At 41.0% G+C, this 25,582-nt stretch overlaps 1 protein-coding gene across 1 annotated transcript in view; it reads right to left on the reverse strand.

The window, feature by feature from the left end:
* Positions 1 to 25,582, reverse strand: part of LOC124876270 (disks large homolog 4) — a 79,935-nt gene that overhangs the window by 44,921 nt on the left and 9,432 nt on the right. The window contains exon 2 of the mRNA XM_047378912.1: positions 7,905 to 8,066. Within this exon, the coding sequence (XP_047234868.1) occupies positions 7,905 to 8,066 (162 nt within the window). The remainder of the gene's footprint in view (positions 1 to 7,904; positions 8,067 to 25,582) is intronic.

Raw genomic sequence — 25,582 nt, forward strand, 5'->3', positions numbered from 1 at the left:
GTGGAGGAATCTGTTTTTACCTCAACAGTGGTTGGTGCAACGACGTGACAGTGATTCAGCAGCACTGTTCTCCAGACCTGGAATCCTTCATCATAAACTGTAAGCCTTTCTATTCCCCCCGTGAGTTCGCTTCGTTCATCCTGGTCGGTGTTTACATCCCACCGCAAGCTAACGTGCAGGTCGCACAGCGCATGCTCGCCGACCAGATACTGAGTGTGGAGCGGACCAACCCGGACTCCTTAGTAATCGTCGCTGGTGACTTTAACAAAGGTAATCTGACCCACGAACTTCCCAAATACAGACAGTTTATAAAATGTCCGACCAGAGAGGACAACATTCTGGATCACTGTTACACCACCATCAGAGACGCTTATCACGCCGTCCCACGTGCTGCACTGGGCCAATCCGACCACATCATGGTCCACCTGATTCCTGCATACAGGCAGAAACTAAAGCTCTGCAAACCTGTTGTGAGGACGACAAGGAAGTGGAGCAGTGAGGCTGTGGAGAATCTCCAGGCGTGTTTAGGCTGTACAGACTGGGATGTGTTCAGGACTACTACCAACAGTCTGGACGAGTACACAGAGGCTGTGACTTCCTACATCAGCTTCTGTGAGGACAGCTGTGTACCATCATGCACCAGGGTGAGTTACAACAACGACAAACCCTGGTTCACAGCTAAACTCAGAAGGTTAAGACTGGATAAGGAAGAGGCCTTCAGGAGTGGGGACAAAGACATATACAGAGAGGCCAAGTACAAGTTTGGCAAGGCAGTGAAAGAGGCCAAACGACTGTACTCTGAGAAGCTCCAAATCCAGTTCTCAGCCAACGACTCTGCGTCTGTCTGGAAAGGGCTCAAGCAAATCACCAACTACAAGCCGAAAGCCCCCCACTCCATCAACGACCGACGCCTCGCCAACGACCTGAACGAGTTCTACTGCCGCTTTGAAAGACAAAGGGACAGTCCTGCAACCATCTCCCACGACGCCCCCCAACAGCTGCAGCCACAATCCACCACCCCCACCTCCCCAACCTCAAGAGGGGCCTTGGCACCTCCAACCCCCACCAGCTCCCTACCCACGCCGAGGACGGCTCTTTCCATCCAGGAGAGGGACGTCAACAAACTCTTCAGGAGACAGAACCCCCGGAAAGCTGCTGGTCCGGATTCTGTCTCACCAGCCAGCCTGAAGCACTGCGCTAATCAGCTGTCTCCAGTCTTCACAGACATTTTTAACACCTCACTGGAGACATGTCATGTGCCAGCCTGCTTCAAGTCCTCCACCATCGTCCCTGTTCCCAAGAAGCCAAGGACCACAGGGCTTAATGACTTCAGACCCGTCGCCCTGACCTCTGTGGTGATGAAGTCCTTTGAGCGCCTTGTGCTCTCACACCTAAAAGACATCACCGACCCCCTCCTGGACCCCCTGCAGTTTGCCTACAGAGCCAACAGGTCTGTAGATGATGCAGTCAACCTAGCCCTTCACTTCATCCTCCGGCACCTGGACTCCACAGGAACCTATGCCAGGATCCTGTTTGTGGATTTCAGCTCTGCCTTCAACACCATCGTCCCAGCTCTGCTCCAGGAGAAGCTCTCCCAGCTGAGTGTGCCCGACTCCACCTGCAGGTGGATCACTGACTTCCTGTCTGACAGGAAGCAGCGCGTCAGGCTGGGGAAGCACGTCTCTGACTCCCTGACCATCAGCACCGGTTCCCCCCAAGGCTGTGTTCTCTCTCCTCTGCTCTTCTCCCTGTACACCAACAGCTGCACCTCCAGTCACCAGTCTGTCAAGCTTCTGAAGTTTGCGGACGACACCACCCTGATCGGACTCATCTCTGATGGTGACGAGTCCGCGTACAGATGGGAAGTGGACCATCTGTTGGACTGGTGCAGCCAGAACAGCCTTGAGCTCAACGCTCTAAAGACAGTGGAGATGGTTGTGAACTTCAGGCAGAACCCAGCCCCACCTGCCCCCATCACCCTCTGTGACTCCACAATTGACACTGTGGAATCTTTCCGCTTCCTGGGAACCATCATCTCCCAGGATCTCAAGTGGGAGCCAAACATCAGCTCCCTCATCAAGAAAGCCCAGCAGAGGATGTTCTTCCTGCGGCAGCTGAAGAAATTCAACCTGCCAAAGACTATGATGGTGCACTTCTACACAGCCATCATTGAGTCCATCCTCACCTCCTCCATCACCATCTGGTACGCCGCTGCTACAGCCAAGGATAAGGGCAGGCTGCAGCGTGTCATTCGGTCTGCTGAGAAGGTGATTGGCTGCAGTCTACTGTCGCTCCAGGAACTGTACACCTCCAGGACCCTGAAGCGGGCAGGGAAGATTCTGGCTGATCCCTCCCACCCCGGTCACAGACTCTTTGAGACTCTCCCCTCTGGCAGGAGGCTGCGGTCCATCCGGACCAAAACCTCACGCCACAAGAACAGTTTTTTCCCATCTGCCACCAGCCTGGTTAACAAAGCCCGGAAACCACCCTGACATTCCCCCTTTCCCCCACACCCCCCCTTTTTTTGCTGACAGGACACCTGTAACCTGTAACTCTATGCGTTACATTAACGCTCAGCTTGGACTCCTGCTTACTTGCACTGCTTTACTTGCACAATGATCACCTGCACTGTTGTATTGCTCTTGCATCTTATACTGCTCTATATTTACTCTCACTCACTTAAAACTGTGCACTTATATTTATATTATATTGTAGATATGTTTGTACTGTTTAATTTGTACTGTATTGCACCGACTACGCCAAAACAAATTCCTTGTATGTCCAAAAACGTACTTGGCAATAAAGCTTTTCTGATTCTGATTCTGATTCTGTCCTTTGCTTAAAAAGGTTTAAAAAGCTTGATTCCAAGGCTCCAATAATCTGCAATAATTTGAAGGTATGTAAAAACATCACTGGTGGACTGATGCGCAACATCTATCCAGCAAAACAAACTCTGTGTTACAGGGTTACTGGTTGCGTAATGGTGTGGAATTAACATAATTTAAGAGATCTTGAGCCCTCTGCATATTTTAAAAGATTTTAGTTTTCATGCCAAGTGAAGGTCCTTGACTCATGTCTTTCACATTTTGATGCAAAAATACAGGTTACTTCAAAATAGGTAGCCAACTTTCCTAAAAGATACATCTGTGGTACCCTTGAAAGTGTAATCAAGAGTAGATTACGAGCTTGCATATAATATAAAGAGGCATTTTATGTGTGCAAACCTGAAAAACATGATAAGGACAGTCTGTGGTATACTTAAGACTCAAAAAGGCCAGACATTTAAAATAATTGAATACAAAAGCAGCTGCTCTTTTGGCTGCACAAAATATATTCACATTAGTTTAGTTTAGTAAACATTTCGGTTTATGTGCCAGAGTTAGTCAAAAGACTATTTTTCACCTCTGTTCCTTGGACAACTGCATTACAGAGTCCCCTTTGCAAATAACAGAGTACAAACAAATGATAATTTGCTAGTTCAAACAATTAGAACTAGATTTTAACAGTTGTGAGAATGGTTATCAAAATGTGTTTGCTCCATATTTTAATGGTTTCAAAATATTATCATTGACCTGTGACCAGTTGGTAAGGCGCTAAATGATATGTGGGAGGATCAGTGCATGCCCATGTTTCTGTTGGCATGTAATTTTAAATGAATAAGGAAGTTGAGAAATTAAACTTGACCTTTAAATGAAAGATTAAGATACCATACAACTCCATCTGAGTACGTTTCTATATTACACTTAGAACATACAGATGGGAGATAATTTATATGATGCATAAACAACAGTTGTTCAAGGACATATCCTTGTGGAACACCTGTAGACAGGTTTTTAGCAGATGATTCATGATTCCTGCTGTTAATCTTGGAGTTTCAGTAATTGCTCATACTGTTTGCATTAGGCACATTTTACTACATTTCATGTGTTGCAAACTTTGTGAATACTTTTTTTATTTATATAATTATTTACGTGGCTATTTTGACTCCACGAATCAGTTGTAAAAGACAAAACACAAACAACTTAAACAATGAAGAAACATGCTTCAGAAGACAAAACCAACAGATCTCTACAGAGGAGAGGAACATATTTGTTTGTTGCATTATAATTGTATTTGTCATAATTAAACTGATTACTTTAGACTGTGGTTGAGCTCATTAAATTTGAACTTTTAATTAAAGTGGTATTAGTGATAAAAAACAACACCACAAACCTCTGGAAGCTGATTGAACAAGTAATGATCTGAACATACTGGTAGACAATAATCATAATTTTTACTGTTACTTAGACAGAGTTGATTAACACATAATGGTTGATTTTAATAGAGCAACTAAGCCTCTCCCTCATCACTTTAATGAATAATGTATTTTTCAGCTTTTAATGACAGACACCATCCTCTCTGATGTATAAGTTGTTTGTTGTATCATGCACTAAATGTGAATGGGTGCTCCCTCAGACAGTGGGCAACAAGTAAGCACTATAACAAAATGCTGTTGTATACCAAAGGTTGGTGATGATGACACTGAAGTCTGTCTGTCTGTCTGTCTGTCTGAAAGCCTGTGCAAATCAACTCGCTCCGATCTTCACAAGGATCTTCAACAAATCACTGGAGAAGTGTTAGGTCCCCTCCTGCTTCAAATGATCCACCATCATCCCGGTGCCCAAGAGACCCACCATCCTAGGATTAAATGACTACAGGCCTGTAGCCCTGACGTCTGTGGTCATGAAATCCTTTGAGCCGCTGGTGTTGAAGCATCTGAAAGACATCAAAGGCCCCCTGCTGGACCCCCTGCAGTTTGCTTACCGAGCAAACAGGTCGGCAGATCATGCTGTCAACTTAGGTCTACACTTCATCCTGCAACACCTCGACCGTCCAGGGACGTACGCCAGGATCCTATTTGTAGACTTCAGCTCGGCCTTCAACACCATCATACCAGACATCCTCCACCAGAAGCTCACCCACCTCAACGTTCTGGCCTCCACTTGTCAGTGGATCAACAGCTTCCTGACGGACCGACAGCAGCAGGTGAGACTGGGGAGCATCTTCTCCCGATCCAGATCAATAAGTACTGGTGCCCCCCAGGGGTGTGTTCTATCCCCACTCCTCTTCTAGCTGTACCCAAATGACTGCACCTCAGCGGACTCATCCGTGAAACTCCTGAAGTTTGCAGATGACACCACTGTCATTGGTTTGATCCAGTCTGCATACAGACAGGAGGTGGATGGGCTGGTACACTGGTGTAGTCAGAACTACCTTGAACTCAACCCACTAAAGACTGTGGAAATGGTGGTGGACTTTCGGAGAACACCCCCCCCCCCCCCCCCCCTCACCATCCTCAACAACACCGTGTCAGCTGTGGACCACTTCAGGTTCTTAGGAACCACCATCTCTGAGGACCTGAGATGGTCTTCACACATAGACACTGGCCGGAAGAAGGCCCAGCAGAGACTGTACTTCCTGAGGCAACTCAAGAAGTTCAACCTTCCACAGGAGCTGCTGGTCATCTTCTCCACTGCCATCATTCAGTCTGTCCTGTCTTCATCCATCTCAGTGTGGTTTGGCTCATCCACAAAACAGGACAGGTCCAGACTGCATCGAATAATCAGAACAGCAGCGAGAATAATCGGGGCTGACCTTCCCTCCATTCAGGACTTATACAGGTCTAGGGTCAGGAAAAGAGCTGGAAAATCTCTGCAGACCCCACACAACCTGCACATAAACTATTTAGAGTTTTACCTTCAGGCCGTTGCTAGAGAGCACTGTTTACTAAAACCAGCCGCCACAAAGAGAGTTTCTTCCCCCTAAAGTAACAACTCTGCTTCAAACTTCAGTTTTACAGTGTTCTAACAACCAGCACCTTTTCAGCGTCTCTAAGCAGAAATCTCCATGGTTATCACCCCTCACACTGAATAGATGAGTGTATAATTTAAATGACGGAAAGAAAGCATAATAACCCTGCCTTTCTTCGCTGCTTATTAAAAGGCAGCATTTCATTTGGCTCACCTAGAGACTTCACTTTTCTCCCCGTGTGAAATATGTAACACGTTTCACCATCAAAGCAAATAAAATCAGGATCTCCTCATTCTTAATAGCTACCGAGATTGTTGAATAACGTGTGGGCATATGAGACACATCATCACTGAATGGCCACCACAGCTTACACCTTTGCATTTGTAGTTACAAAAGGCAGTTGTTAATGTACTTCAAGCAAGGTGCTCATGTTTCTACTGATGTCAGCTTTATCCTTCAGCTTTGTTGATTATAGCTCTTATGATGTCTGTCTCAATACACAACACACATCTAAGTGCATCATTACATCTTTATTTGTTTTTTTACCCTTAGCATAATGTGCCAGTATATGTTTGAGCACATTTTATCCACACAAATAACGATGACAAAATGCTGATTGGAATCAGTTACACTGATTTCTCTTTGACCACACCTGCCTAATTGAATCATATTGTCTGCCCACTGTCTGTCCTTAAGGTGTCATGTGTCCAGCCGCACTTTGTGTTTACTGCTGTTAAGTGTAGATATCAGATTGCCTGACGTTCATGTTCATACAGGTTTAAAGCTGATCCATGAGGGTGCAGGAGGCCATATTTAATTATCAAATAAGATTATATTCCAGTCAGCGCTCTTATGTAGGATGCCAACATGTTGTGTTAAGTGCAAAGTTAAATCAGATAATGCTTTGTGTCTGTAAGGTAAGTGAGATAAATAAAAATACATTGTTAACCTGCTTAGATCATGTTTCGTAACTGATAAAAAAGATTTGAAGGAAACAAACCACGTTACAACTTTGTCATTCAAACCAAATGATATATATATATATGCATATATATATATATGCATATATATATATATATATATATATATATATAAATCATGGTTATGAATGTAACATTAATTTTAGGCTTTTAATGATTATTATTTTTTCCAACAGCTTTAAGGATTTTGGCACTTGCTCAGTCCACAGTTATGTTAAAGTGGCCTCATTTTGGACATTGATATTGGTGTTTGAGGAACTTCCAGTTTATGATCAGCTTGGGCCTTAGTGGGCCCTGGACCGTTCCTAAGCAATTCGTTTTTTCATAATGGTGACAGTTGGGGTCAGAGTGTCGAAACTCTATGACACTTGTTTATTTGGGATCATTGTCCTGTTGCAACACGCATCAAAACTAGCTTTGGAATGAAGAAATCATCCTCTAGAAGTCCTGACCTCAAACCTATTAAAACTTTGTGTACTACATGTAGAAGCCAAAACCAACCAATTTAAATGAATTCTTTTAGTTCTGCCAAGAAGAGTTTTGAAATATCCAGCCAGAATTATGGCAGACGTTTGTCTGTGGTTCACAAAGTGTGAACTTGCTGGGAGATGTTTTCACAGATATAATTGGTGGTGTGAATATATTTAAGCTTGAGTTTATAATTTTGACCCTATGTGGTTAAAGGAAATTATTTTAAAAGCTGATTTAGTTTTTTTTTTTAAGCATTGAAGATCAAAATGCATTTTTAAAAACTCCAAGTAAAATAACAGTCATGCCCATGATGAGTACATGTATACTTCTAACCAGAACTGTTCATTTATCTGTTTTCACAATATAAAGATTTCTTAATATTTGGATTGGTTTTTTATTTACAGCAATATTTCATTTTAAGTAATTTAGACAGTAAGGTTATTCACAAAATGTGTTACAAAAAACTGAAAAATAAGATTGATCACCTCATCGATGCCCCATTGAATATTCAGCATATTTAATAAATACCTACGACCCAGAAGCTAAGGAATAATGAATTGCTCTTGAAATGTACCACATTTGCAGACTGGATTTCATTGCACCAAAGTAATAATGCAACCTATTAATCCACAATGTCTATATGTAAACATGTGATTGTAGTACCTTGACAGGAGAGATGTGTGTATGTGGCGTGTAGCCATGTATCGCCTCCATGGCAGCAAGGTTCTTGTCGCTCATATGAAGCATCTCTGCACTTTTCCCTTGAGCCAGATGTGCTGGGCTGTGCTCCAAGGGGGGCGTCTCCTCATCCTGGTACCTGTACTTCTGCAAGCAGACACACACAGATGGAGGCACAGCCAAGGTTATCCAACTAAGAAGGTCTCAGGTACTCAGGGTAGTGATTTTGTGAATAAATTTAACAAAAGAGATCAAACAATTAATAGTATTTATGGCAAATAGAATTCTGGTATACCAAAGTAAATTACACAGGTCCTTCAACTGACGCACAAAGCAGCATCTCTGTCAGATAGCCTCCTTCAACCAAATGCTGGCAGACTATAGGCACAGCTTGTGCATCGCATAACATGTGTGACGCCTACAAGTGAAAAGTTGAGACATAATAGGAACAAAGGCTTCAAAAACATTTTGGCATTTTACTTCGTATAGTTATCGTCCCCCACAGCCACATGGAGCTACTAGAGCATTGATTCATGAGTTATTTAAAAGGCAGCAGTTCATGCAGCTTCTTTATGGTAACCTCACTCCTGTACCAATATCCCACACCTGGGCATCCTGCCAGCAGCCCACGGTTTCAGCCACACATGGTGGGCTTCATTCTAGGCGCGATGACACAAAATCTGCACACTGCGATTTCCATCACAACCACACGAGAAGGTGGGCAGCACAGTCACAGTGGAGTTCTGTCACACTGTTTAGAGCCTCGAAGCTTGTGCTTTCAACAAATCCGCATGCGCAGCCTCCAAAGCCCCTAGGATCACAATGCACTACTGTACTGCACTGCAGAAGTGAAGTGACACTCACAGATAATTCTCAGAATTTCATATTTTAGCTCGCTGGCTATTCCTGACACTTTCCCATCTCACTCTTTTTGTTTTCTTTATTGGGGGAAAGCAGACAGGGAGAAATAGGTGCATCACTGAGCCCTGTCTCAGACAGGCTGCCTAGCAACCGGAGCAGTGCAAAGATTGCAGTGCCACAGTTGGGGCTGGCAGCGATGGTCCTAGATCACATTACACTGAGGTAGCAAGAAAGTGACGGAGAAAACCAGATAAAGATAAAGAAGAAAGGAAATGAGGGATGGGTAAAATGAAAAAAAAAAATGATAACCTCGGCTTCATCAGTAAGTGGGGGGAAAAAAACACATCAGAATGGAGTAGAACAAGCGAAAAGGAGTCATTGTTGAATGCACTGTTCTTGAATTATAGGATAACAAGCAGGAAACAATTGATTTTTAAAATGATTAAATAAGATTTGCAATCAATGCCACAAAACAGAAACCCTTACAGCATTTGGTACTGTTATTAAATTTCATGAATCAGTGGACAAAGTGCAACACAGCTCTTTGGTGTCCACTGCTCCCCCTTTCCTCCATGACCAACATTCATGCTGCCACACTGCCTTCTGTCCTGCTAGTGGGGGATGTGACTTTCAATTCATGGAACAGGGTAGAAGTGTCCTTCTGGAGAGGCGTGTAGTAAACTGGGAGGTTAGAAACAGGATTCACATAGACGTAAAGTAAATTACAGTATGAAATATCATGTCATACTGTTGAAGTTGAAGCTGAATTTTTGGGAAATATTGACCAAAAGGCCATTCATTACTTTAGAGCGAAGATTGGGGAAACCATAGCTGCAACCCATTTTTTATTTTGCAGGTGGGTAAGTTAGTAGGTGTGGTGTGTGGGAGAATAGATGCTAAACGTTATACAGGTAGATAAATAAAGATAATAAGGTAAACACAAATGTTTTCTTTTTGTTTTTGTTCATGTACCAACTAATGTTACTACTGCAGTACAGTCAGCTCTAAAAGAGGTTAGAAAAGTAGCAATTTAAAGCTCCAAAGATGTTAGGTAAACAGTGGCGATCAACCGCACAGCAACTACAGGTGGAAAGTAGCAGCATCTTTCCATGTATTTTGCAAGGTTAATGTTTTTATTGTGTGTATCTAATCACAGTATTTCCTAGAGATCAACTGACGGGGCTTTTTGAATATTTTGTGGCACCAGTGGCCTTTCTTCTCCTTGAGGTCCGGAGTCGAACCATGGACAGCTCCATTGAGGATAAATAGCTTCTGTATTTGGGGTGCTTGGTCTGTCCCTACACCATGCTTGCCCCTAATATAGACTTTTGATGGTCAATACAGATATTTGAAAATATGAGATTCAATGTCCAACATTCAAGGAACGATTTTTTTTATTTTTACTTATTTGACTAATATGTTTGTCCAGCTGTCAATTTCATTTGCGAAATTTCTGGTGACTCACGTGCATCGTATTCACAGATCTGCTCCGCCTTCCACAAAGGCAACATCAGAATCATAACTCTCCAGACTTTTTAAAGTTCTTCCTTTGAACTCTAGGTGCTTTTTCACATATTTTCACCTGACTATTTTTAGAAAAAGGTCGGTTTTTGTGAAGCCACTTAACTGTGAATCATTAAAGCGTAACAAAAACATATCTGACTCAATAAATAAACTTATGCTGTGCTTACACATAGTATATAACTGCATCTTAGTTCGCTAGTTACTGACAACCTGTTAAGAAGAGACATTTTAGTTCCCATCTCTCTTTTGAATAAGCCAGTTTGAATGGATAATAATATACATATAATTTCGCAAGAGCCCAAAAGCTTTGTGTTTTTTTCATATTGTGTACCTGTGTGCCCTTAAAACTGAAAAAGAAAAACTGAAAATAAGGTTACTTCTTACTACTGAAAAGTCTTTTTTGGCATTAAGTATTTCTATAGCTAACACTAACCCAGGTGAGGGTGTTAAGTTTAATTATATAACATAACATAACTCCTGTTCTGGCCTATCTGCATTGGCTCCCTGTGCACTTTAGGACTCATTTTAAAATTGTGGTTTTAACTTTTAAGGCACTTCATGGTGAGGCTCCAAAATATATAGTGGACCTTTTGAAGCTTCTCTGTCCTCCTAGGACTCTGAGATCTTCTAATCAGATGCTGCTGACTGTACCCAGAACTTATTTTAAAACCTGTGGTGACACAGCATTTCAGGTGGTGGCACCGAGGCTCTGGAATGCTCTCCCTCTATCACTGCGCTGCTCCGACTCCACTGACTCTTTTAAAAAAAGTCTTAAGACATTTATTCAAGCAGGCTTTTAGCTAAAATTTTGTTTCACTGATTTCATATTGTTTTTATTACTTTTATGTTCCTTTTTTGTAAAGCACTTGATGACTTTCCATGTCTGTGAAAGGTGCTATACAGGTCCTTCTCAAAATATTAGCATATTGTGATAAAGTTCATTATTTTCCATAATGTCAACATGAAAATTTAACATTCATATATTTTAGATTCATGAGTCTGGAGTAGAAACATCCAGAGCCACCGTGCACAGGTGTGTGCAGGAAATGGGCTACAGGTGCCGCATTCCCCAGGTCAAGCCACTTTTGACCAGAAACAGCGGCAGAAGCGCCTGACCTGGGCTACAGAGAAGCAGCACTGGACTGTTGCTAGTGGTCCAAAGTACTTTTTTCGGATTAAAGCAAATTCTGCATGTCATTCGGAAATCAAGGTGCCAGAGTCTGGAGGAAGACTGGGGAGAAGGAAATGCCAAAATGCCAGAAGTCCAGTGTCAAGTACCCACAGTCAGTGATGGTCTGGGGTGCCGTGTCAGCTGCTGGTGTTGGTCCACTGTGTTTTATCAAGGGCAGGGTCAATGCAGCTAGCTATCAGGAGATTTTGGAGCACTTCATGCTTCCATCTGCTGAAAAGCTTTATGGAGATGAAGATTTCATTTTTCAGCACGACCTGGCACCTGCTCACAGTGCCAAAACCACTGGTAAATGGTTTACTGACCATGGTATCACTGTGCTCAATTGGCCTGCCAACTTTCCTGACCTGAACCCCATAGAGAATCTGTGGGATATTGTGAAGAGAACGTTGAGAGGCTCAAGACCCAACACTCTGGATGAGCTAAAGGCCGCTATCGAAGCATCCTGGGCCTCCATAAGACCTCAGCAGTGCCACAGGCTGATTGCCTCCATGCCACGCCGCATTGAAGCAGTCATTTCTGCAAAAGGATTCCCGACCAAGTATTGAGTGCATAATTGTACATGATTATTTGAAGGTTGACGTTTTTTGTATTAAAAACACTTTTCTTTTATTGGTTGGATGAAATATGCTAATTTTGTGAGATAGGAATTTTGGGTTTTCATGAGCTGTATGCCAAAATCATCCGTATTAAGACAATAAAAGACCTGAAATATTTCAGTTAGTGTGCAATGAATCTAAAATATATGAATGTTAAATTTTCATCATGACATTATGGAAAATAATGAACTTTATCACAATATGCTAATATTTTGAGAAGGACCTGTATATGAGAATAGAAGATTCTATATAGGATTATCTAAGCTCTGATTTGAAGCCAATCACAACCAGAAGCAATGATATTACTCCTGTAGTAAAACTCCTTGCAACACTTCATTCAACATCATTCCAGCATAACATCGCTGTCAGTGATCATCTGCTCAACGCGCACAAACCTGATCCTGGCAAAATGCGCACATAACTGATCAAGCGCACACAGCCTGTAATGTCACATCATGCAAAAGATCCACTGTGCTTTGATGTTGATAATAGAATTAACAGGAAAGAACTAAAGACATTATATGGCAGATTAAATCCTTCATTTGCAAACAAGATGCTAAAATCAATCCTTAGCAGGTGAAAAATCACCATTTTAAGGCAGCTTTTCCATGTGGTGACAAAGACTGAGCTTTAACCTTGTCACTAAACAAAACAAACTGCTTTATTGACAGTAACATTCATTGCAGGGCAATCAGAGCTGGATCAGTTTGATTACGTTGTTTAAATGTGAGCGTATGCCAGGGGAGGGTTTTGTTTATGCAGTAAAGAATTATTTCGTGTCACCAAAAAACTATTTAAGCACAATACAAGCACGTTGTATATCGTTAAAATATTGGTAAAACAAACAAAACGAATTTAGTAAAATCATTGGAAAATAATTTATTTTTACGTATATAAATGTTGATATCACTTTTTTGCAGTTATTTGACACTAAGTTTTAAAATTAGCAAAGCTATAACATACAGATTGCCATAACAATCTATTTTCATGTTGCTAATATTACATTCAGGCTTAAATATTGTGGCTGTTTATGATAAACTCAGAACTCTTCAAACATATACTCTCAAAAAACAACAGAACCCAGTCAATCTCCAAAAAGAATTTAAAGATCAAGGGAGACAAATTAATTAACAGACATATATGTCTTTTATATTGTTAATATTGCTTGGCCAATTTGTTGCGAGTTACGTCTAGCAAGATAAGAGAAATATCTCATCAGGCCAGATGACAAACGTGCTGTGAGTAGCACAACAAAAGCTAACAAACTGTAAAAGTCCAGAAAAGCAAGAGCCGAACGGAACAGAAGGAAAAAAATCAGCAACTGGATCATTTATAATGAGCATAACATTCCCTGCATATTTCTAGCAAACATAGCAGAGGATCTGTTTGCTTTTCCTCTTGTTCCAGCCAGTAGCACACACAATTTCCTCATTTAAATAGGGCGGTCAGTACCTGTTTTGCACCTGTTATCCATAGAACGCGCAATCATTGAAAATTGCAAGCAACACGGCCACTTATTGAACATGCAATTTATTTATAGTACATGCTATTTGGGATGTTTCCAGATCAGGCCCACAATGTTTTGCACATTTGCTAGAAGCTTAAAATTAATAATTTGCCTCTCACCTTGTGTTGCTCCATCATATACAATCCCAGTAAAACACATTGTAGTTTGTTGGTTTAGCCTCACAGCAATCTATTTACATTTGTGTAAAGTGTTTTCAAACCATTTGCCAAGCTTTTCCTTTAAAAAAGTCAGAGGTTTTCTGTATGGTGCCAACTCTGTGACACATTTTCTAATTTGTGAAGACTGAACTTCAACTAAATTTTACGTGACGTGTATCACACTTGACTTACACACTGCGCAGAGGATAAAGAGGATATAGTTGTGCTTAAGATCCACCGAGACATAAAGTATGTTGGAATATAAGATCATTTAATTTATGCTTCCTGCACACACCTGTTTTATCAATGCTTTAAAAATAGGTCTTCTATCTCCCTACACATAAAATATGTAGGCCAGAACACCTGCTGGATGGCACTTAAAAAAGCTTCACACCACCCCACTCTAACATCTATAAACCAGCCACACATTCCTACACAGAATGTCCAAGGCCACTTTCAAAGAACATTAGCCATTTGTCTCGTGATCATCTGGACACGCTTTCCTCATCAAAATCCATTTATTTTCACTCATAAGTGTCTTTGCCAGTGCTAAACCCCAAACACAGCTTTCATCTCATTTACAGTATCACAATTGCTGTTGCCAGCCAACACCTACTAGTAAAACTGTTCATTTCATGTATATGTAACCATCAGTAGATGCAAATCTCCTGCCAAATGTCACCTTCAGGCTTTACTCCAAGGCATCCCTGCACAGCACTTTGACAAGTGCTCGTATACTTAAATGGGCGAGCTTCAACAATAACAGACCTAACATTCACCATGGGGCAGAGTGCCTAAAGCTGCAACAGGCATCATGATGCTAGTGTGTGAATCCAAAAAACCTAAATAAAAAAGCAAAGTAGAGCTTCTTTATTCCCTCCACGGAGACGCTCTAGATTCACCATCTTCACACAAATGTACCTGATCTTTTGGGTAGAGTCATTAATCTCTTTGCAGTACAAACCAAAAACTTCGAAATAAGCAGTTTTTCCAGATTGTTTTCACATTATCAGAATGAAAAAATGTGATTGCATTCATTGGGATAAAGTGTTTACATACAAAGAAATAATGTTCGAGGTATTTTAAAGTCGACAAACATGATAAAAACATAATAAAAGAGTTGTAGTCACATTCAGTAACTCTGCTGCAAAAGGCGGCACAAAAAGTTATTATATCAAAGGATACAGGCATGCATTTTCATATCAACAGTAAAGAGACTGCTATAGGTCCTGTAAGGACAGTTTAGGGCTTTTGGATATTTTTCAGCATCTTGTGGTCTACTTTTAGGATGAACTTGCTTGGACGGGCGACCCTGAGGATGTTGGAAGCTGTTTACAGCTGTCTGCCACTTGTATACTATTTTCCCCACAGTGGGATGGCTGATTTTAAATTATTTAGATGCCTCCCTAAATCCTTTAACAGATACATATGTTGCCAGATAGCTCCTGCAAGCTTACCATGGTACTATGGTATTTACTGTCGCTTTAACAGTCTTGGATGGATGGATGGATGGATGGATGGATGATACTTATGTAGGCTTTCAGCTTTAAAACTCCTTCTATTTCAGATAAAAAATGTGTAGTGTTGCTTTGCATTAGATTCCAATGGTGGCTGCTATTTAACAGATACATATGTTGCCAGATAGCTCCTGCAAGCTTACCATGGTACTATGGTATTTACTGTCGCTTTAACAGTCTTGGATGGATGGATGGATGGATGGATGATACTTATGTAGGCTTTCAGCTTTAAAACTCCTTTTATTTCAGATAAAAAATGTGTAGTGTTGCTTTGCATTAGATTCCAATGGTGGCGGCTATTTGCAGATTAGAAGTGTTTGAAATTAAGCTGCAGATCATCTGCATAACTGTTTTGTAGGAGCCTATTCTTTAACATTACAAAAAAAATCCAACTAAAAGTTTGAAATATCTCTATACCTTCAGCAATATATTTTCAGAAGCTCATTAATTTTCCAGACAACCTTAGACTTTCTGAGAAAGAAAAGGAAACCTCTGAACGGGTTTTGGACTTTGTTTACTTAACATAAAAATGTCAAAAATCTAAATGAGGCAAATTATTTTTGTCTTCTTCTGCACTGTTTGACACAACACAACATTTAGGCCAAAAATATTTGCATGGTAATTTTTGTTCTTCTTATCTTAGTGATATCATACTTTCTGTGGGATGACTCATTCCTGATAAGATATCCACATGGATGCATCATTTTCAAATTGAATAATCACATTAGGGTCATATTTCCAGTAAACTGTGCCACAGGTAATTGGAACTTGCTTCCTATGAGAATAAACACACCTGAATGATGTGGATTAGCGATATAAAGGACAGTTAAACTCTTAGACCTTTCTTCTGACTTGTTTTTAATTGGATTGTTGATTTGCAGAAAAGCAAAAAGAGGAGTATTTACAGCTTGAGAACACCATAATCTTTATAAAGGTGAACTGGATATTTGTTAAAGTAAATGGGGTCTGTTATGTGACTAGCTTTTAACTAAAAATAACCCGATCTTAACTGTAAGCTTTGGTTCATCAACCAAAGAAACGTTCTCTTAGCTTAATGAATGAGAGAATTCACAGTTCAGGTGTGACCTTAGGCAAAGCTCCTTAACTGTGAATTCATGCCCTCCCCCTCTCTGTCTGCTGAAGCATGTGCACACCATTTTTATGCTGAGTGCATGCATTCTGACGTTGAACTCGCAGTGAGGGATTGTTAGTGTTAATCCCCACCAGTCGTCCGCAAACTCAGCCAAGCCGGTAGACGTCTTTTCACCACATCTGACGTTGCAGTAAAAAGGAGCAAATGATCATGAGGTTTGCTTTTAACATGAGCCTTTTAAGCACAGTGGGGTAACGGGTTGTAAATGTGTAAATGGTTATATACTTTGCCAGGCAATAAACAGGGAATAAACAGGGAATCAGAACTTTTCTTAAAGATGATTCAGTCCAATTGAAATACAAAAAAAATAGACCCCAACAGAGGCAGCTCATTTTATTGCTGACCTTATGATTGATATTGAGTTCTGTTTTTCACTGCTGCTTGTTTATTTTCTCTTATGGTGAAAAATGCTGTCTTACAGGCTTAATTGTTGTATTTTGTTGCTTAAGAACATTTGAAACTTGATAGGCAGGTTCACTGAACCTCAGAATTGATTTTATTTCACAGTTTGCTGAAATGCTTGGTGAGGTGTATCACTGAAATATACTGTTCTATTTCTGACAACCCATTTTAATCTTTTAATTTGGCATCAACATCCAGCCCACCACTGACTACTGTAAAACCTTAAATGGTTACTGAAGCTTTGAACCACCCGTTTTTCAACTTTATTCCTCTAGAACAGGAATGCCACGTTACAGTACCATAGTGGCATTTATAAATAAGTGTAATCAATTCATTAAATGAATGATTTGGAAGATAGATGTGATGCACATTATGTCAACATTCTCAAAAGAAATTTGTTCTGACAAAATACACAAGGTTAAAGTTCCTATTGTTAAAGTTTCTAACAATAGTCAGATGTTACAATTTCAGTTGTTTTAATAAACTAAATGTAAACTGTATTTATGGACTGTAGTTAAGCTTTGGGTACCTTTACAAGTCGGTACCCTATTCTGTATCCATGTTGCCTCTTCCTACTTCCATTTCGCACCTGTGAACAAACCATTTCATTACAGTATTCTTAAACTATGGATTTAAAATGTGAGTTTTATATTAACTTTAGTTAGGTATTTTCATAAATTATAGACATAGGTTGTTTTAAATTGCTGAAATCGCGTGGATAATTTAACTGAACTGCATTCTGTTTTCTGAAAACTGTATTACACTCTATTCTCATTCAATTTGGTTCTGATTCCCGTTTGTGCCACTTGATGTTTAAAAAAATATAACAGATTATGACCCCTTTCAGTGACTTCCTGCTAGTAGTCATTATTTATTGGAGACACATAACTGCATTTCCTTAGCAGACAATGAGTAGAGTGTGGAAAATTACTTTAAATCATTGGTTGTAAAAGTGGCTAAGAAACATTCCCCTGGTGGGTATGAATTGGCAAGCAGTTAGCACGCTATTTTTCAGTTTTATTTATTTTTTTATATTCTACAAAAGAAAATGAAAATATGCATTTGAGGAAGTATACCTTAAAAATACACAACATTTTGTGTATTTTATTGCTTACTACAAATGTGCCAGCTATGCATGGGCCAGTATGAGACTGCCATTGTGTGCATAGGCGAAAATCCTGGGGGGACGGAGGGGATGTGTCCCCCCCCCTTCCATAAAGATGTCCCCCCCAATAATCATTGTAAATACAAAAAAAAATTTTTTTATGATAATAGAGTAATATTTAATAAAAGCACATCTAAAGTGATCCAAGTTAGATAGTGCGTAAAATAAGTTTCCTAATTATCAAAAGATCACAACACCCCTATCCCACAAAGTGGTTTGGTCCACATGCACACGCTGTTTCTAACGGGAGGGGTTACCAGCTGCTACTCTCAGCAGCTCCGTTTTCAGAGTAGGTCAGCCACACTTAATGAGGAAACTGCACCAATGTGTAAAAGCCAGTAAGTCATGTATCACATCACTTGGTCATCTTTCGGGGTGTGGCGTGAGTGGTGTAGTGGACTATGCACGCAACCCATATATAGAGGCTTGGTCCTCGATACGGTTGTCCTGGGTTTGCATCTCGGCCTCGGTGACCTTTGCTGCATGTCTTCCCCCTCTCTGCTTCCATTTTATGTCTCAATACTTTGAAAAATTAAAGGCCACTAGTGCCGGAAAAAAAAAATCTTAAAAAAAAAAAAAAGTGATAATTCTCCCACTTTGTCCAAAACCAGCCTCTCCTATCAGCTTGCTAGCATAGAAAATAGCCTAGCTTCTGATAGGAGCACTCACAGGACAGATGCAAGGAGGGAAAAGAGATCAATGAGAGGACAGATTTTTCGAAAACCTGTCAGGATGTTATTGTCAGATATAAACCTAATTCATATTTTACTGACATTTTAGATTTGATCCTTGTGAGAGATCCAGATTTTCAAATTTATATGTATTCTTAATTGAAATTTGAGTTTTGATTATGTTTTGTAGCCTAGTAGTTATTACATGACTTAAATGTTTGGTTTGACAGATATCTAATTTATTATAAGTCCTAGATTGCTAAGTTTTGATTGGTAAAAAATTTGATACAAAACATTATTCTGCTTCTTTGAGGAAAAAAAAAATGTATTTTTATTTATCATTCAATGAGTTTATTTTTGTAGTGGGTGTGTGCTAATGAAAATATCTCCCGTGTGTGTGTTGTTGTTGTTGTTGTTGGGTGTGTGTGTGTCCAAATGTCAGTCAACCAGGTCAGCTGAAATGCCAGAGAAAAGAAAGGTTTCAGACATCCGGTCATTTTTTAGTTTTCCAAAATGCCAAGTAAGTAGAAAAACCACAGTGATATGAAGGTGTTTTGATAAAGATGGCTATGAGAAAGGAATGAAATGCTTACAAATATGTTTTGTAATGGCTTCGTTAGGCTAAGTCAAGTCGGCTGTGCACAGAGAGTCAGGGGCAATCAGACAGAGGCGTTGAGTCTCAAGTCAGTTTGTTGAGCTTTTGTTTATCAGTGTTATGAAATAAGAAAAACTCGGTTATTTAGATAAACAGTTGTTTACAGTACTATACGTTGCGTTTTGGGTATTTCTGAATATAGTAAATACCTTATTTCTATTATTTCTATTCTAGCAAATAGACTATTTAGAGTCCAGAAAAGTGAAAGTGCCAGATAGAGACCCTGAGACTTAAAATGACAGCAGGGAGAGAGAAGCAACAGCTGATGAGTGCCCTACTGTCAGCAGCAGCACAGGGACAGGGGAGGAGGATAGAGCAGGCCATGATGACCTTACTACCAGCACCAGTACCAATGGGAAGGGATCCAGCATGTTTTAGTTCAGACCTTTTTGAGTGCACAAAACCATACCAACCACATTCTCAGTGTATAATAACCCAAACTCTTGCTAAACTGACATTGACATTCCAGCAGAAATGGTTTCAGGTTTTCCCATGGCTACATTACAGTCCAACAGTCAGAGGAGTCTTGTGTTTTTACTGGCCATTGCAAAGGTGGCAGCGGATGTTTTGTTGAGGCTTAATCTGCCAATGTCTGGTTTACGTGGGAAGACCTATGATGGTGCCACAAACATGGCAGGGAAGTACACAGGTGCACAGGCAATACTGAGGAGGAAGCAGCCACTAGCCCTGTATGTACAATGCGGTGCACACTGTGTCAATCTGATAACACAAGCTGGCTGCTTTGCCTCCCCACTGATCCGGGACTGCCTTTCTTGGGTCCACTAGTTGGACATCCTTTTTGTGCAGTCGGTGAAGTTCAAGAGTATGTTTGAAAACATCGCTACATCTGATGTTGCTCCTCTGACCACCTTGAAACCACTGTGACCAACAAGGTGGACTGTTCAGAATTCTGCTATAATAGCTGTGCTAGGGCAGTATAAGAGGGTACTCTGCAGCATAGAGGAGATGGCCAAAAGTACAACTAATGCAGCCTCAACCGCCAATGGTTTATTTCAGCACTTCAGCAGAGGAAGACTGTGCTGGGCCTCACACTTGCCTCTGCTGTTGTTGGAGAGCAGGAATGACTTAACATTTCACTGCAGAAGAAAACTCAGATAGTATCTGGTATGCAGGCTGCAGTTAATCATGTGAGGTCTTCTCTTAAGGGAAAGAGAAATGACAAGAGCTACAGGGGTTGGACAATGAAACTGAAACACCTGTCATTTTAGTGTGGGAGGTTTCATGGCTAAATTGGACCAGCCTGGTAGCCAGTCTTCATTGATTGCACATTGCACCAGTAAGGACAGAGTGTGAAGGTTCAATTAGCAGGGTAAGAGCACAGTTTTGCTCAAAATATTGAAATGCACACAACATTATGGGTGACATACCAGAGTTCAAAAGAGGACAAATTGTTGGTGCACGTCTTGCTGGCGCATCTGTGACCAAGACGGCAAGTCTTTGTGATGTATCAAGAGCCACGGTATCCAGGGTAATGTCAGCATACCACCAAGAAGGACGAACCACATCCAACAGAATTAACTGTGGATGCAAGAGGAAGCTGTCTGAAAGGGATGTTCGGGTGCTAACTCGGATTGTATCCAAAAAACATAAAACCATGGCTGCCCACATCACAGCAGAATTAAATATGCACCTCAACTCTCCTGTTTCCACCAGAACTGTCCGTCGGGAGCTCCACAGGGTCAATATACACGGCCGGGCTGCTATAGCCAAACCTTTGGTCACTCATGCCAATGCCAAACGTCAGTTTCAATGGTGCAAGGAGCGCAAATCTTGGGCTGTGGACAATGTGAAACATGTATTGTTCTCTGATGAGTCCACCTTTACTGTTTTCCCCACATCCGGGAGAGTTACGGTGTGGAGAGGCCCCAAAGAAGCGTACCACCCAGACTGTTGCATGCCCAGAGTGAAGCATGGGGGTGGATCAGTGATGGTTTGGGCTGCCATATCATGTGCTAGATGGGCGCGTCACTGCCAAGGACTACTGAACCATTCTTGAGGACCATGTGGATCCAATGGTTCAAACATTGTATCCTGAAGCCGGTGCCGTGTATCAGGATGACAATGCACCAATACACACAGCAAGACTGGTGAAAGATTGGTTTGATGAACATGAAAGTGAAGTTGAACATCTCCCATGGCCTGTACAGTCACCAGATCTAAATATTATTGAGCCACTTTGGGGTGTTTTGGAGGAGCGAGTCAGAAAACGTTTTCCTCCACCAGTATCACGTAGTGACCTGGCCACTATCCTGCAAGAAGAATGGCTTAAAATCCCTCTGACCACTGTGCAGGACTTGTATATGTCATTCCCAAGACAAATTGACGTTGTATTGGTCGCAAAAGGAGGCCCTACACCATACTAATAAATTATTGTGGTCTAAAACCAGGTGTTTCAGTTTCATTGTCCAACCCCTGTACCTTGCACTGTATGGGAAGCTACAACATTGGTTGACTCAACTGAATCCATTGACCCCATTCAGGTGACACATTCAAACCGCTTTGTGGGGAAAGCATAACAACAGGGCAGAGTTCTTCAAAGTTCTTCAAAGTGTTGGATAGTGTGGAGGTTCAGTTTTGTCAACGCTTTGATCAGGAAAGTCTACAAATTCTCCAAAAGGTAGAGAATGTCCTCCTCACTGGGGAAGTAGATGAGTCATTAGATCAGTATCCTGAGCTGAACAGAGCTTCTCTCTCTGTACAGTTGCCTCTCTTTCGCAACAAATACTCGTGCATCAGCAGTTTGGAGGCAGCAGAGGTTCTCAGGGGGCTGCCAGTGGAGGTGAGGGGCTTGTTCGATCAGGTTGAACTTCTCATCAGGATTTTGATGGTGGTGACTGTGTCTTCATGTGAAGCTGAGAGGAGTTTTAGTAGCTTGTGTCAGTTAGAGACTTGGCTGCGGGTTACTATGGCCCAACAAAGACTCAACAATTTAGTTGTCTGTAATGTCCATAAAGTAAGACTGGACAAGCTAGACATAAATAAGATCTGCCAGGAATTTGTTGGATCCAGTGACACTCAAAAAAGTACATCTGGTTCTTTTGTTTAGAGAAGTGGAGCTTATTTTTTGTTAGTTGGAAATGTTTTCGTGTGACTGACCAACACTGTGATTTAGTTTTTCACAGACAGATTACATACAGCAGATACACTGATAAAATGGTCAAAACATTTTATTTATAGGCAAAATGTTACAATGTACAACTTCAGATGCCATATTTTGTGGGATAGTTGTAATATGTTTTTGTTTGTTGACACGAAAGTAAATATATATTTCTGAGGAGGAGTTTGGTTTTCTTTGATTATTTTTGAAGGTATTTCCTTTAAAGTTTTGAACTGTGAGCTTCAATTTCTTCTAAAACTACTTCAATGGACTAAAGTGTAAATTACAGCAGGATGCAAAAAAAAAAAAAATTCTGTTAGATGTAATCATAAAGATGGACCATTGCTATCTTCCCCGTAATACCATTGTTGACATTGCTGATTGAACATAGAGAAACCTGTATAGGGGTAAAATATGGGCTAATAAAGAACAATGCTATAACTACAAATATTACTTTCAATAACATAATTTTAACATGCTGTAAAATTGCCAAGGAGCAGGAAAAAGAGAGGCCGAGAGCTTTTTTTTCATGTTGCCCCCAAGAATTACTCTGTGAAATTTATCGGTTTACTGTCTCCCCCCAAAAATAAAATGGGATTTTCGCCCCTAATTGTGTGTGAATAAAAAAATCACAGTTTCACAGTATTAACAGAAAATTTTAAAGAAAAAATTTAATTACATGACCTAATTGTCAGTCAGTCAGTCATTTTCTACCGCTTATTCCATAGTGGGTCATTGGGGAGCTGGTGCCTATCTCCAGCAGTCTATGGGCAAGAGGCAGGGTACACCCTGGACAGGTCACCAGTCCATCGCAGGGCAACACACAAACAACCATGCACACACTCATTCATACACCTAACGGCAATTTAGAGTGACCAATTAACCTAACAGGCATGTCTTTGGACTGTGGGAGGAAGCCGGAGTACCCGGAGTGCACGGGCATGCAGAAAGACCCCAGGCCAGGAATTGAACCCTGGACCTCCTTGCTGCAAGGCAACAGTGCTACCAACTGTGCCACCGTGCAGCCCTGACCTAATTGTTTTAATTTAAAACATAAAACTAACAATTCTTTTTATAGTTCAGTCATTTTGAATATCCCAGTTATAATAATGTTATAGATAATTTTTTTATTTAATCATTTTTAACTGGATTTTAATATTGCATAAACACTCAATTTGGCAGTAGTTTCATGTGTTTAGAAAATGAAACTTTTTTACTGTTCTGCTCTTAATAGTTTACTAAAAGCATAACAAGCTGATATTACTTGGTTAATTCATCAGGCCCTCTGCTTGAGTACGGCCTGAAGTCGACTGCTTAACAGATGATGTTACCTTATCAACTGCATTTTTATAACACTGTTGCTTTAACAAAAGTGATGTGTAAATCCCCTTTAGTTTCTACACCATACCTGCACATTTTTCAGAAAATATAGTCAAACTGCCCAATTTGTCTTTCCTGGAAAGAAAAGTAGAACACTGGCAGTGTTCAGAAAAAGGTGGGGGAGGGGTATGGCTGCATTACACTATCCGTGAAGCAGCCAGACAAAACTCTGGTCACTCCAGCACTTTCTCTGGCATCTTGATAAAGAGGACTTTAAGCACAAAAACTGTCAGCTGTGTTAAAACTGCACTTTAAAAACTTTTGCAAACTGGTTTACTACTGAACAACTGCAGTGTTTAAGCCTCTCCTGCAGAATCCTGTAGTTGCTTATTGTGATTTGTGAAAATAGTACTCACTACTTCCAAGTGTCTTGCTCAAGGAATAAAAAACTCCCAATAATTTAGCCAGAAATATATGTTTTAATATATTTATATTATATATATATTATATAAGTGATTTTGTTTTTTAGATAGATATACTATCGCTGCAGTGCTTTTACAGGTCCTTCTCAAAAAATTAGCATATTGTGATAAAGTTCATTATTTTCTATAATGTAATGATGAAAATTTAATATTCATATATTTTAGATTCATTGCACATTAACTGAAATATTTCAGGTCCTTTATTGTCTTAATACGGATGATTTTGGCATACAGCTCATGAAAACCCAAAATTCCTATCTCACAAAATTAGCATATTTCATCCGACCAATAAAAGAAAAGTGTTTTTAATACAAAAAACGTCAACCTTCAAATAATCATGTACAGTTATGCACTCAATACTTGGTGGGAATCCTTTTGCAGAAATGACTGCTTCAATGCAGCTTGGCATGGAGGCAATCAGCCTGTGGCACTGCTGAGGTCTTATGGAGGCCCAGGATGCTTCGATAGCGGCCTTTAGCTCATCCAGAGTGTTGGGTCTTGAGTCTCTCAACGTTCTCTTCACAATATCCCACAGATTCTCTATGGGGTTCAGGTCAGGAGAGTTGGCAGGCCAATTGAGCACAGTGATACCATGGTCAGTAAACCATTTACCAGTGGTTTTGGCACTGTGAGCAGGTGCCAGGTCGTGCTGAAAAATGAAATCTTCATCTCCATAAAGCTTTTCAGCAGATGGAAGCAGGAAGTGCTCCAAAATCTCCTGATAGCTAGCTGCATTGACCCTGCCCTTTATAAAACACAGTGGACCAACACCAGCAGCTGACACGGCACCCCAGACCATCACTGACTGTGGGTACTTGACACTGGACTTCTGGCATTTTGGCATTTCCTTCTCCCCAGTCTTCCTCCAGACTTTGGCACCTTGATTTCCGAATGACATGCAGAATTTGCTTTCATCCGAAAAAAGTACTTTGGACCACTGAGCAACAGTCCAGTGCTGCTTCTCTGTAGCCCAGGTCTGGGGAATGCGGCACCTGTAGCCCATTTCCTGCACACGCCTGTGCACGGTGGCTCTGGATGTTTCTACTCCAGACTCAGTCCACTGCTTCCGCAGGTCCCTCAAGGTCTGGAACCGGCCCTTCTCCACAATCTTCCTCAGGGTCCGGTCACCTCTTCTCGTTGTGCAGCGTTTTCTGCCACACTTTTTCCTTCCCACAGACTTCCCACTGAGGTGCCTTGATACAGCACTCTGGAAACAGCCTATTTGTTCAGAAATGTCTTTCTGTGTCTTACCCTCTTGCTTGAGGGTGTCAATAGTGGCCTTCTGGACAGCAGTCAGGTCGGCAGTCTTACCCATGATTGGGGTTTTGAGTGATGAACCAGG

The sequence above is a fragment of the Girardinichthys multiradiatus genome, chromosome 11, assembly GCF_021462225.1.
Source record: "Girardinichthys multiradiatus isolate DD_20200921_A chromosome 11, DD_fGirMul_XY1, whole genome shotgun sequence".
In the NCBI taxonomy this organism is placed as follows: domain Eukaryota; kingdom Metazoa; phylum Chordata; class Actinopteri; order Cyprinodontiformes; family Goodeidae; genus Girardinichthys; species Girardinichthys multiradiatus.